Genomic DNA, 15,005 nt, shown 5'->3' with positions numbered 1-15,005 from the left:
TTGATAAAAATTTTACATTTAAAACAATGAGTTCACAGCTTGGGTTTAAGAAAACTGCACATAAATATACATATATGTATAATTTATTTATTTTTATTCTTTTGAACCATTAACTTGAAATAGAGAAGTGCAGCTTTATCAGAATATAAAGGAAGGAGGGAATGATCACTTTACAAAAGGATTTTTCACTTTGCCAACAAATTTATGGGAATTGTCTGTTAAAAAGCAAGCTTCCCTAATGCAGTTGATTTGATTTTACAGATGTAAGTCATTTAATACATACAATAGAAATAGCCATTTCAAGTATACTGATTTGTGTATGTTTTAATTAAAGTAAAATATTTGAAATAAAAATCGGTAATTTGCAACATAGAAAATGTAAGCTAACCTATTGCTTATTAGTGTAACTCTAAGGAATATTTCAAGAGAAATGGTTGTAGGACCTTATTAAGTAAAACTTCCATCAATCAAGGAAATATATAATTATTATTTTAAATCTCATTTTACAATAAGCCCACTGCAATAACTAAAATCATAATTTTAGTAGAGTTTTTTTTATTCCAGGTTTTAATTACAACAAGGACTGCTGCTGATAATTTTAGCACCCAGTATGTTTTAGATGGCAGTGGCCACATAATTTCTCAAAAACCATCACATCTTGGTCAAGGTAAGAGAGAAGCTTTGTAGCATTCTTTGCCTTTTCTGTCTTGTTTGTTTTAAAAAAAATTGTTTACTCCTTAAATTCAAATGTATTGCTTTGGGTTTGTTTCTGATAAAGGCTGGTTAACTTCCAAGTGAACATTCAGCCTTACTTTACCTGCTAATCTTTTAAATACATAGAGTTGTCCTCAAGAGGAACTGTGTGAAAGACTTTGAGCGACAATATGGATTAGTTATTCTGTAAAACTCTTTAAGAGCAGTTGTTTTACTATTGCATCCTGGATCACTAGTGTCTTCTTTACATATGAAGGATAATTTCTTTAAATGCCTAAAACATTATTGATTTAGTAATCATGATAATAAACCGTCCTGTCAAGATATTATGATTAAATAATTAATTTAAAATATACCTGTTTATGGAAAACTTCAAACATATGTACAAGTAGATAGAATAGAGCAGTGGTCCCCAATGTTTTTGGCACCAGGGACCGGTTTTGTGGAAGACAGTTTTTTCACAGATGGGCGTGGGGGTGGGGGTGGGGGTGAACTCGAGCATGGGGAGCGGCAGATGACACTTCGCTCACTCGCCCGCCACTCACTTCCTGCTGTGCGGCCTGGTTCCTCATAGGCCGTGGACTGGTAGCGGTCCACGGCCTGGGAGTTGAGGACCCTGGAATGGAGTACCCATCACTCAGTTTCAATAGTTATCAACTCATTACTAATGTTTCATCTAATACTCTCAGCCACTTCCTTCCTTTCTATATTATTTGAAGCAAATAAATATATTATAAATTATATCATATATAAATATAATATTCTATTTGTAATTTAGTTCTTTTTTTTACATTTTTTTTAACTTTAAAAATTTATTTATTTATTTATTTATTTTTTTGGCCACGCACACCACACGGACTGTGGGACATTAGTTCCCCAACCATGGATTGAACCTACGCCCCCTGCATTGGAAGCGCAGAGTCTTAACCACGGGACTGCTAGGGAGGTCCTGTAATTTAGTTCTCTAGTGTTTTATACACTTATGTAATTTTAGTATGTTTTAATTGACATATTTTTAAGTTTCTCTACTACTTATTTACTTCTAAAGAAAAAAAATCTCTTCAGGCTTGAGTTTCACATATTTCCTTTAATTGTTTTCATGCTGCTAACTTCTGGTAATGGGATCTATAAATTTGAGAGAATATTAAAGATATGCCCTGTTTAGAGTCATGTGCAAAAGAATGATTAGATCTGAAAAGGGACTTCTGTTGTTGTTGGGGGTTTGTTTTTGTTATTTGTCCTTCCAATTTTGTTGTAAGTTCATTTAAAATTTTTGGGTTCCTCATTGTAATTTATCAAAGCATTATATATATATTTTTAAACATCTTTATTGGAGTATAATTGCTTTACATTGTTGTGTTAGTTTCTGCTGTATAACAAAGTGAAACAGCTATACATATACTTATATCCCCATATCCCCTCCCTCTTGCGTCTCCCTCCCACCCTCCCTATCCCACCCCTCTAGGTGGTCACAAAGCACTGAGCTGATCTCCCTGTCAAAGCACTATATGTTTTTCTGTGGTTCCTTCCTCCAGTTTTCATGTTAAATTATTGGATTTATTTTTTTTTCAAATGACTGCTCTTTGTCTTCATTGAAATTTATTTTCTTGTATCTTAATACTGATACCAAATTTTCTCATCCTTTCTCTTATTTTATAAATCCTCAAATTAGGTACTGATTACTTTTGCCCATTAAGAATTATTTTTGCATCTACATAAAGAGTTAATAGGGCTTCCCTGGTGGTGCAGTGGTTGAGAGTCTGCCTGCTGATGCAGGGGACACGGGTTCGTGTCCCAGTCCGGGAAGATCCCACATGCCGCAGAGCGGCTAGGCCCGTGAACCATGGCCGCTGAGCCTGCACTTATGGAGCCTGTGCTCCGCAACAGGAGAGGCCACAACAGTGAGAGGCCCGTGTACTGCAAAAAAAAAAAAAAAAGAGTTAATAGGAATTCTTAAGAAAACACACTTTTTTCTCATTTATTCAGTTAATAAAAATGAGCTCAAGTCTAATAGTGATTTAATTTGATGTATTATATTGTACATGTTTTAATTAAAAGTAATAGATTGTGATTCTTTTTCTTTTTTATGTACTGAAGATAAAGACAAGGAGAAGGCATTTTTTAATATTGTCCCTATTCAGAAATGCTCTGACCCCAGTTCTTGAGAGTTGAGATTAAGAAACCATTAGGAGATATTTGAGTGGCTAGCCTATGGAGTACTTTGAAGTAATCTAGTCACCTTATAAAACTTAATTGTATTTATTTTTATCTTGGTAGTAGCCAGTCTAATCTGGATGGCCAGTGGCTCTGCATCACTCATACTGCTCATGCTTTTCTGTATCCATCTCCATGGGAACTATGAAATAACAATCCTTAAATATGGTATCCTTCTGATCTTTGCCCAGTCGCTTACTGATTTTTTTTTCTTGCTGACGTGAGTCTTCTCTACTTTAGTGAGACCACATAAGCATATTAAGAAATTTTACAGTCAGTAAATGAACCTTATTTTCTTTAGCATATTCCTTTTATCTTAAGAAACTACCCACTTAGAAGGTCAACATTTGCGAAACCAGTCACTGCCTTTCGTAACTCACTTTTTTCCCCCAATTACAGCTGGTTGCCTAGGAAAACAACAAAAAGTCAAACTCTTAGTTTCTTATTGCGCTGTGTAGACATATAAAAATCCACAAGCACTTTCAAAAGTCTTTTACATTTATATTGCCTTAGTGCTGATAGTTTTTGAGTGATTGAATCACAGACTCACATTTCACCACCTGTCATTTAAATATTTTCTGTGTAAGATAAAACTACAGTACAACCATCCTAATTAATACCTGTGCATTTAGGGTTCTTGTAGATTAATTTCTGCTGTGGTGTGAATATACTTGCTTAGCAGTTACTCCTCATATCATCTGATAGGATGATGACACCTGTAGATAGCCTAACTGTAGATGCAGGGACAACTTACGACAAAATCTTTCTTAGGCATTGGAAAATCCATTACTCCTTTAAAACATGTTTTAAAATGTTTAAGAATAGTTTTACTAGAGATTCCAGTTCTGGTTTTTCCAGATGTAGGTATTTGTTTTATGGATTAATTTAATCATTTAAAATGATTTATGTGTTTAATAGAATGTCATTTTAAATTACCCTTCTGTTCAGTTCTAAGACATTTTTAAAATTAACAAGAAATGTAAAAATAAACTTCTAGCTTTTAAATTCTTTTTACCAAGAACTCTGACTAAATTATTTGTTTTGGCCGTATCTTTTTTCTGTCATCGCTTCTATTCTCTTTACCCTAGATAATCAGCATTAAGCTTTCTAAGTTGATTTACCCTCCTGGACAAATTCTTTTAACACCTCCTAGTACTTCTGCCTTAGGAATTTCTCAGATATCAAAAGTAGTATATTTAAAGTACTGTGATCAGGGTATATCCTTTCCCTACTCTGTTATTAGAGTAATGCATCATGTTCTTTGTAAATCCCTGCTATGTGTGATTGTGCAGGTGTTGAAGGATTTTTTTTTCATGTTGAGAATGGAACTTTATTCATTAAATAGTTGAAGAAAACTGTGATACAGTCAAGCAATCATACCTCTTTACATTAGGAATATAAATAGCTGCTTTTATAAATGGCATAACATAGAGTCATGTAAAAATATAACAGAGAGCATATTACAGACTGCAGTTTAATTCTGGTGTTTATAGAATGTGCTAAAGTTAGAGAGCTGAGCAGTTCTCTTGTAAAACATGATAGTATACTAGGGCCTCCTCCCTATTGGCCAGTATTACTTGGTACTTTTTTTTAAGGATATACATTTCATTTGGAATCAGCAAAATTTTCCATCATTAAGTTTTATTTGAACATATATATAATTCTTGGCTTACTGGTAATTCTCAGTTTGTTCAGAGAAAACAGTTTTAGCTGTTGAAGCAATAATTTATCAATTAATATATGGATTAGGTACAGTGTGGTCTTGGATGCAGAGATATACTTAAAAGCCAACATACATCTTTTCCTTTCATGAACACATATTTCGCCCTACTGATTTCTGTCTACCTTCCTTTCCCACCATCTGTCCACAGCTACAGTGTATGTCATTATATTTGCACAGGCTAGTGGAGAACACAGGTGAGTGAAAGGAATTCACAGACGAGTGGAGAACACAGATGAGTAAACAGGCAATGACAGTAAAAAGAAGCCACCAGCTGCCTAGAGGAAGGTGAGCGAATTTTTCAGAAAAGATAACATTTGAGTTTGAAGATGGTAGTAAGGAGGGGTGAGAGCATAACCTTTCAATAAGAGAAGAATGATGGCTCTAGAAGATTTCAGAAGACCATTGCTCTCTGTGTAACAAAGAGGGGGAAAACACATAATTTAAAATCTTGTATTTTTTTTTAATCTTGTATTTTTAAAAACTCATTGGAGAACTGTGTCACAAAGAAATTAAATGAACCAAGTTCAAGAGGAAGATGACCCTTCTTAGGTGCACCTAGGCACAAAGAGATTGGTGGCTGCTTGTATCCCTGAGAGCATTAACTGAGCCTGGAGGCATAGGCATGCAAAGGAGCAAGCCTACTATAGACACGGGATCTTTTATGGCCCTAGGAGAAACCAGCTGAACTTTATTAGCCACATTTGAGCTGACATGACAGATTGGAGGATAGAATCCTCAAACACAGAGCTAGTTCACCCAAGAAGCCAAATCTCATCAGGACTTTTGCTGAGTAAGCAGTGGTGAAGAAAGTTGGGACTGAGCTAGAGAGAGAAATATCTTAAAGTCTTACAGTACTTAGATCCCAAAGCCTTGCTAGAGGCAGAGAGAGACCTGATTCCATCCTCAAGACATTTGAAACCAGAAGTGAACTGGAACTAAATAAAGGGGCAACTCAGCTCCAACCCAGATGAACTCCTCTAATTATATATTGAAGAGATCTATTCTTCACTCTAGCTGTTTGATGAGAAAGTGAAGTACGTTCACTGGGGGGAAATATCTATTTCAATATCTGTTGTTCTTTTATATATTATGTCTGATGAAAATAAAAGTATTGAGAGACATGAAGAAAGGAAAGTGAGGTTCATAGTCAAGAGAAAAAATAGTTGATATAAGCAAACTTGCAGATGTTTGAATTAGGGACAAGAACTTTTAAAACTACTGTTAAAGAATTTAGAGGAAAAGATGGTCAATTGGTTAGAAGGTGGAGAATATCAGCAGAGAAATGGAATTCTAAAAAAGAACCTAATGAAAATTCTAGAACTAAAAAATGTACCACTAAAAATAATACAAAGAAGTATAGCTAAAAAGCCAATAAAGTAGATAAACTGGTATACTAAGAATGACATAGCAAAGTTCTGTGAGAATGTTTGGAGGTAGTAGATGCAGGAGATTAGGTAAGAAAATGGTAGCTTGGATATTAGGTTATGATGGGCCTGTTTTATCATGGTAAGTAGTTTGTACCCTTTCTTGCAACCAGTGATGAGCCCCTGAAACTTTTTAGGTAGAGGATGGATATCATGCTATTTAAAAAATTAACCAGTAAGACATTATAACTCGTGCCGTAATTTATGTCTTACTGTAAGAGATGTTATCCTGAACTAAGGTTTGAGGAGAAGGAAGGAACTTGACATAAATTTGAGAGATATTTTGGGGATAGAATGGATAGGGCTAGGTGACTTAAACAATATTGGTAGTAAGAGGTAGAGGAAATCTAGAGTACCTGCTTTTAGAAACTGTTGGATGTCAGTGTTATGTGAGAAAGGGAGGATAGATGTAGTATCAGACTCAAGAAGAAAGATTATGAGTTCAGGTCTGTGTGTGGTGATTTGAGGTATCTTTGGGATATCCAGGTAATAATTTTGAATAAGCATCTGTATATAACTTGAGTGTTATAGGTCTCAGATATATATCTTAATTATAAGATGCACGTTTTGACATCTCTGAAAACAGGTTGTGGCTTATAATAAATGGCTTCCTCAAATCCTTTTTGGACAAGCAGTTTTGTGCATTGTTTGTAATTTGTGTGTTGATTTCAGGCATAAACAACAATTTTGTATTTTCTTTCTGAAGCAACAAATGCTTTATGAGACCTAAAAAGGGAAAATAGCCACAAGTGAAAAAAGCTGCGTTAAATACAAAAGGATTGCTGTCACATGCCAAGCATTGAAATTGAAGACACCAGAGGAAATTGCCTTATCCATGGGGCTAGTTAAAAGTAATATCAAAGCATGAAAGTCTGGTGTGACTAGTTCTGTGTTGCATGGGACTGTTGTTAAGGCATTGTAGCATACTTTAATTGGCCTGTTTTATCTTCTTTAGAGTTTCATAACAGTATGGTGTTTCTTACAGTTTTGATATTGGCATATGAAAGGCAGCTGAAGCTGTTGGAGTGGAGGAAAAATCTAGGGAGAATGTAGCGTGAGATGAGCAGAAGGCATAAGAAGTTTCAGAACAGGGTGTGATGTGAATTCTTTTGTGAGTGTGACCTCTGTTTAGCAATGGAGGCAGAGTGCATACTTGTTCTGCGTGCATTCCTTGATCTGTCAGCTTTACCTCAGAACTTAACAGTAGCTTTTTTACTTCCGTAAGGCAGAGAATACCAGCACCACGGTGTTACTAGTGAGGACTACTGTGGTGTTCCTAGGACTTTTGTTCTTTGGTGGAAGTGACATGTACATTTAGGCCAAGAAAATACCCTACATAAAAATGGAGGGAGGCCAAAAAAAAAACACTTTAAATTGTTAGTACAGTCATCCCTCAGTATCCGATTGGTTCCAGGGCCCCCTGCGAATACCAAAATTCTCAGATGTTCAAGTCCTTTATATAAAATGGTGTAGTAGTTACATATCACCTACGTGCATCCTCCCATATATTTTAAATCATCTCTAAATTACTTATAATACCTAATACATTGTAAATGCTATGTAAATTGTTGCCATTGCATGCAGCAAATTCAAGTTTTGCTTTTTGGAACTTTTTAGATTTTTTTTTTCCCAACTATTTTGGATCTGTGGTTGGTTGAATCCGCTGATGCAGAACCCACTGATATGCAAGGCTGACTGTGATATGCTAATGAAGCACCTAATCAAGAGAAAAAAAGCAGAAAAACATCAGGTGTGAGCAAAGTAGAAATACAGCTTTTCCTTTGGTCCTATTCCACAAAGATCTTTTTTTCCCTAACCTTGTTTTCTTTGTTTTTTTCTTTTATAGTAAATTCCCTTTCAAAAATTATAAAAATACAATGTGTGCTTCTTTAACTACAGAAACAATTTAAACAAAGTTTCTACTTACTACCTTATTTATTTTATTTTCTTTCTTCAGTGCATTCATTCATTTGTTCAAAAATTTTTAGTTAATTGCCCACAGCTTATTAGTCATTGTTTGCAGTGCTGGGGATTTAATGGCAAACATGGTAGACAGTTACTTGCTCTCATGCTCCTTGTATTCTAAAAGAAGAGGCAGACACAAGTTTTTTCAAATATTGATCATTTCTAGGAAGACATAAAACGTGATTTAACTTTGGGAGCAACAGCCTTTGATAGGGCATTCAGGAATGGATTCTCTAAAGAGGTGTTACTGAGATTGAGACTGAAGGTTGATAAAGGAGTTAGCTATGCAAAGGGTAGGGGATAGAACGTGTGCAAAAGCCCTCAGGTGGAAAGAAATCTGATGCGCTGGAATAACAGAAAGAAGGACATTGAGAGGAAAGAAGATAGCCATAGTGAAGGTTATATAGGACCCTGTAAGCTTTATCCCTCTTTATTCCTAACTCTTTTCTGCAGTTATTACCCAATGTTACTAAGAATCATTTAAAACACTGAGTTCCAAGCTATTGGTAGGATTTCCCCAACATGATATCTCTTACATTTTAAAAATCTTTATTTAACAGTTATACTGTAAATGCCAGCTACATTGCCATCTTCTGTTTACATTCAGGTCTTAAGATTCTTTGATCACCAAGTTTATTTTCTTCTCTTATTGTGAAATCTCTTGTTTTGATATAACTGTCACTTGGTTAGTGTTCATCCTCCACTGTTTTCATCATATACACTTTGGTTGATATACTTTCAAATCCCTGCAGGTCCCAAACTGTCTACATTTTGCCCATATACATATCATATCTTGATGTAAGTTTCTTAATTACACCTAAGTAGTTTGAGGTTGTCTTCTACTGTTATAGATAACAAATTTGGTGCTAGTCTTTCCTCATAAGGAACTTATGCTTTCTGAAGGTTTGGAAAACCTTTCCGTTCTCCTTAAAATTTAGGACTTCCAGTGGAATGTGGTGTCTTTTTTTTTTTTTTTTTTAATTCCTACTTGTAATGCTCTAAGCTCTTGAAACCTGCACTCAAGCCTTTGACTCACGAAGATTTTCTTCTATTATTTATTTAATTACATCTGCATTTGTTTCTTTTTCTCTTCCTAGAACTCCTGATTTTATGCTAGGCTTCTAAGTCTTATATTTCCCTCTTGATTGTCATTTCTTTGTGTTTTTGCCATTTCTTATGAGCAGTAGGTCAAAGGTTGACCTTTGCAGCAACTTTCAGGTTTTTTGATTCCAATTCACAGTAAGAAATACATTTTACATAGCAACCCAGTTTATACAAATCTAATCAAAACAAAAATTCTTAATGCAATATATACACTTACTATGTGTGATGCATTCTATTTTTGTTCTCGTTTAGTCTATTTGTATTTTAGTTTTTCTTGTTTGTTTGTTTTTAATGCTAGTTGCTGTATACTGAATCAGTGATTCTCAACCAAGGGCAATTTCCTACCCCCACCAGGAGGCATTTGACATTTTCTGAAGACATTTTTGATTGTCACAAGTGGATTGGGTGCTGATTGTATCTAGTAGGTAGAGGCCCAGGGATGCAGCTACACATCTTGAAATGCACCAGTCAGCCCCCACAGTAAATGTTTGAGAAACCGTGCACTAAATTGTTTGTTTGACTTTTCAGTGCTTTGTATCTCAACCCTGCGGTACATTCATTAGAATCATGTGAGGAGATTGATTTAATAAGTCGGGGTTAGCTGGTGACTGGTAGTTTTAAAAGTTGCTCAGTGTTTGAAAAAACACAGACTTAACGGTTTATGGCCTTGAGAAAGCATCCAGTACTAATTTCATGTTTTTTTCCCCAACAAAAGCTAATTATTAACCTGATATTTAAGCAATATAACTTTTATACCTTTATTCAACGTTTTTTCTTTTTCTTTTTTTATTGAAATATAGTTGATTTACAATATTAGTTCCAGGTGTACAATGTAGTGATCCAATATTTTTATAGATTATGCTCCATTTAAAGTTATTATAATATACTGGTTATATTCCTTGTGCTATACAATATATTCTTGTAGTTTCTTTTATACAAAGCAGTTTGTACCTCTTAGTCCTCTACTCCTATCTTGCCCCTCCCCCTTCCCTCACTCCACTAGTAACCAATATTTTGTTCTCTACATCTGTGAATCTGTTTTATTATTTTCATTCATTTGTTGTTGTTTTTAGATTCAACATATAAGTGAAATCATACAGTATTTGTCTTTCTCTGTCTGATTTATTTCACTAAGCATAGTACCCTCTAGGTCCATACATGTTGTTGCAAATGGTAGAATTTCATTATTTTTTTCATGGCTGAGTAGCATTCCATTCTATATGTACACCACATCTTTTTTATCCATTCATCTGTGGTTGGACACTTAGGTTGTTTCCATATCTTGGCAACTTAGGTTGTTTCCATATCTTGGCAATTATAAATAATGCTGCTGTGAACGTTGGGGTGCATGTATCTTTAAGAATTAATGTTTCTGTTTTCTTCAGATACATACCCAGGAGTGGAATTGCGGGATCATATGGTGGTTCTATTTTTAGTTTTTTGAGGAACCTCTATTCTGTTTTCCATAGTGACTGCACCAATTTACATTTCTACCAACAGTGTGTTAGGGTTTGCTTTTCCCCACATCCTTGCCAGTTTATTTGTAGTCATATGATAGCCATTCTGACATGTGTGAGTTGATAACTCATTGTGGTTTGATTTGCATTTCTCTAATGATCAAGCACTGTTGAGCATCTTTTCACATGCCTGCTAGCCATCTGTATATCTTCTTTGGAAAAATGTCTATTCAGTTCTTCTGCCCACTTTTTAATCAGGTGTGTTGTTTTTTGATATTGAGTTGTTTGAGTTGTTTATATATTTTTTATGTTAACTCCTTATTGGTCATATTATTTGCAAATATTTTCTCCCACTCAGTAGGTTGTCTTTTTGTTTTGTTAATTGTTTCCTTTGCCATGCAAAAGCTTTTAAGTTTATTTAGGCCCCATTTGTTTATTTTTGCTTTTGTTTCCTTTGCCTTAGGAGGCACGTTCAAAAAAATATTGCTCTGATTTATGTCTGAATGTTATGCCTGTGATTTCTTCTAGATGTTCTAGTCTTATATTTAGATACTTAATCCATTTTGAGGTTATTTTTGTAAGTGGTGTGAGAAAATGTTCTAATTTCATTTTACATGTAGCTGTACAGTTTTCCCAGTACCACTTATTGAAGAGACCATTTTTTCTCCATTGTATATTCTTGCCTTCTTTGTCATTAATTGACCAAATGTGACTGAGTTTATTTCTGGGATCTCTATTCTGTTTCACTGATCTATGTGTCTATTTTTGTGCCAGTACCATACTATTTTGATTACTGAAGCTTTGTAGTGTAGTCTGAAGTCAGTCTGATACCTCCAGCTTTGTTCTTTTTTCTCAAGATTGCTTTGGCTCTTCAGGATCTTTAGTGGTTCCATATAAATTTTAGAATTATTTGTTGTAATTCTGTGAAAATGTCAAGGGGTATTTTGATGGGGATTGCATTAAATGTGTAGATTGCTTTGGGTAGGATGTACATTTTAACAATATTAATTCTTCCAATCCATGAACACGGGATATCTTTCCATATCTTTGTATCATCTTTAATTTCCTTCATCAGTGTTTTATAGTTTTCAGAATATAGATCTTTCACCTCCTTGGTTAAGTTTATTCCTAGGTATTTTTGATGCAATTTTAAATAAGATTGTTTTCTTCTTTTCTTTCTCTGATAGTTAATTATTAGTTATTAGTTATTTCATTATTACCATCAGGTTTCTGTATATTAATCTTGTATCCTTCAACTTTACTAAATTCATTTATTAGTACTAGTAGTTATTTGGGGGGAGACTTTAGGGTTTTCAATGTGTAATATCAAGTCATCTGCAAAAAGTGAGTTTTACTTCTTCCTTTCCAATTTGGATTATTTTTACTTCTTTTTCTTGTCTGATTGCTGTGGTTGGCACTTCCAATACTATGTTAAATGGAAATGGCAAGAGTGGGCATACTTGTGTTGCTCTGTTGAGCATGATATTAACTGCGTTTGTCATCAATGGTCTTTATTATGTTAAGACACATTCCCTCTATACCAACTTTGATGAGAGTTTTTATCATGAATGGTTGTTCAATTTTATCAGATGCTTTTTCTGTGTCTATTGAGATGATCATGCGATTTTTATCCTTTTTGTTAATATAGTGTATCAGATTGATTGATTTACAGATGTCAGACCATCCTTGCATCCCTGGAATAAATCCCACTTCATCATGGTGTATGATCCTTTTCTATATATTGTTGAATTTGGTTTGCTAATCTTTTGTTGAGGATTTTTGCATCTATGCTCATCAGAGATATTGGCCTGTAATTTTATTTTTGTAGTGTCTTTGGTTTTGGTATCTGGTTAATGGAGGCCTTCTAGGATGAATTTGGGAGCATTCCTGCCTCTTCAATTTTTTGGAATAGTTTGAGAGGATAGGTATTATTTCTGCTTTATATGTTTGGTAGAATTCCCATGTGAGCTTCTCTGGTCCTGGGCTTTTGTTTACTGGGAGTTTTTTATTATAAAATCAGTTTCACTGCTAGTGATCAGTTTGTTCAGATTGTCTATTTTTTCCTGCTTCAGTCTTGGAACATTATATTTCTAGAAATTTATCCATTTCTTGTAGGTTGTCCAATTTGTGGGCATATGACAGTTTATAGTATTTTCTTAAGACTTTTTCGTATCTTTGTGATATTGGTTGTTATTTCTCTTCTTTCATTTTCTTGTTTATTTGGATTCTCTTTTTCTTGATGAACCTGGTTAAAGGCTTATCCATTTTGTTTATATTTTTAAAAAACCAGCTCTTGATTTCATTGATCTTTTTTATTGTTTTCTTGGACTCTTTATTTCCTCTCTGATCATTATTATTTCATTCCTTATGCTGATTTGGGCTGTGCTTGTTCTTTTTTTCCTAATTCCTTTAGATGGTAGTTTAGGTTGTTTATTTGAGATTTTTCTTATTTCTTGAGGTAGGCCTGGATTGCTATAAACTTCTGTCTGAGAACTGCTTTTGCTGCATGTGATAGATTTTGTAAAGGTGTGTTTTTTTTTTCATTTGTCTCAAGGTATTTTCTAATTTCCTTTTTAGTTTCTTCATTGACCCATCAGTTTTTTAGTAGCATGTGGTTTAGTCTCCACGTGTTTGTGTTTTTCCCACTTTTCTTTCTGTAATTGATTTCTAGTTTCATACTGTTGTGGTCAGAGAAAATGCTTGGCGTAATTTCTGTTCTCAAATTTTTTTTAATTTATTTTTATTTAAAAAAATTTTTTTTTGCTGTACGCGGGCCTTTCACTGTTGTGCCCTCTCCCATTGCGGAGCACAGGCTCCGGATGCGCAGGCCCAGCGGCCATGGCTCACGGGCCCGGCCACTCCGCGGCATGGGGGATCCTCCCAGACCAGGGCATGAACCTGCGCCCCCTGCATCGGCAGGCGGACTCTCAACCACTGTGCCACCAGGGAAGCCCTGTTCTCTTAAAGTTTTGAGAATTGTTTTGTGGTCTAGCCTGTGATCTCTAGCATGGAGAACATTCTGTGTGCACTTGAAAAGAATGTGTATTCTGCTGTTTTGGATGGAATGTCCTGTAGGTATCTATTAAGTCCAGCTGGTCTAATGTGTCATTTAAAACTACTGTTTCCTTATTGATTTTTTTTTTTCTGGATGATCTGTCCATTGGTGTAAGTGGGGTGTTAAAGTCCCCTACTATTATTATATCATTGTCAATTTCTCCCTTTATATATGTTAATATTTGCTTTATATGTTTAGGTGTTCCTCTGTTAGGTGCATATATATTAATGAGTGTTAAACTCTCATTTTGTATTGATCCCTTTATTATTATATAATTCTCTTCTTTGTCTTTTGTTACAGATTTTGTCTTAAAGTGTTTTTTGTTCGATATCAGTATTATTTGCCCCAGCTTTCTTGTTATTATTTGCATGAAATATCCTTTTCCATCCCCTCACTTTCAGTTTATGTGTGTCTTTAGCTCTAAAGTGAGTCTCTTGTAAGCAGCATATAGTCAGGTCTTGTTTTTTAATCCAATCAGCCATCCTATGGCTTTTTTTTTCTCTTTTTTTTTTTTTTTTTTTTGGCCATGCCCCACAGCTTGTAGAATCTTAGTTCCCCTACCATGGATCAAACCTGGGCCCTCAGCAGTGAAAGCCCAGAATCCTAACCACCAGGCTACCAGGGAATTCCCAGCTACCCCATGTCTTTTTTTTTTTTTTTAATAAATTTATTTATTTATTTTTGGCTGCGTTGGGTCTTCATCGCTACGCGCGGGCTTTCTCTAGTTGCAGCGAGCGGGAACTACTGTTTGTTGCAGTGTGTGGGCTTCTCATTGTGGTGGCCTCTCGTTGCGGAGCATGGGCTCTAGGCACATGGGCTTCAGTAGTTGCAACACGCGGGCTCAGCAGTTGTGGCACACGGGCTTAGTTGCTCCATGGCATGTGGGATCTTCCTGGACCAGGGCTCGAACCCGTGTCCCCTGCATTGGCAGGCGGATTCTTAACCACTGCACTACCAGGGAAGACCCTACCCTGTGTCTTTTGCTTGGAGCATTTAGTTCATTGACATTTAAAGTAATTATTGATAGGTACGTACTTATTGCGATTTTGTTACTTATAGTCTGGTTGCTTCTGTATATTTTCTCAGTCTTCTTCTTTTAGGTTCTTTCCTTATGATTTGATGATTTTCTTTAGTGGTATGCTTGTCTTCCTTTCTCTAGTTTTTGTGAATCGTATTTTTTTTTTTTTTTTTGGCTGCGCATGCCGCTTGCAGGATCTGTTCCCTGGCCAGGGATTGAACCTGGGTCATGGCAATGAAAGCCTGGAATCCTAACTACTAAGCCACCAGGGTACTCCCTCTATTGTAGTTTTTGATTTTTGGTTACCGTAGGGTTCATATATGTTGACCTA

At 35.3% G+C, this 15,005-nt stretch overlaps 1 protein-coding gene across 9 annotated transcripts in view; it reads left to right on the top strand.

The window, feature by feature from the left end:
• Positions 1-15,005, top strand: part of PMS1 (PMS1 homolog 1, mismatch repair system component) — a 98,489-nt gene that overhangs the window by 17,350 nt on the left and 66,134 nt on the right. For all 9 annotated transcript variants that reach the window (XR_002643698.2, XM_022567240.3, XM_022567244.2 and 6 more), the window contains one exon: positions 565-667. Coding sequence is in view for 8 of the 9 variants with exons in the window: in XM_022567240.3 (XP_022422948.1) it covers positions 565-667 (103 nt within the window). In the remaining variant the exon portion in view is untranslated. The remainder of the gene's footprint in view (positions 1-564; positions 668-15,005) is intronic.

Source organism: Delphinapterus leucas, chromosome 8 (assembly GCF_059928025.1).
Source record: "Delphinapterus leucas isolate spDelLeu-1000000601 "Yukka" chromosome 8, BTC_Dleu_Yukka2, whole genome shotgun sequence".
NCBI lineage: Eukaryota > Metazoa > Chordata > Mammalia > Artiodactyla > Monodontidae > Delphinapterus > Delphinapterus leucas.
The sequence above is the reverse complement of the archived record's forward strand: the minus strand, read 5'-3'. Positions and strand labels throughout refer to the sequence as shown.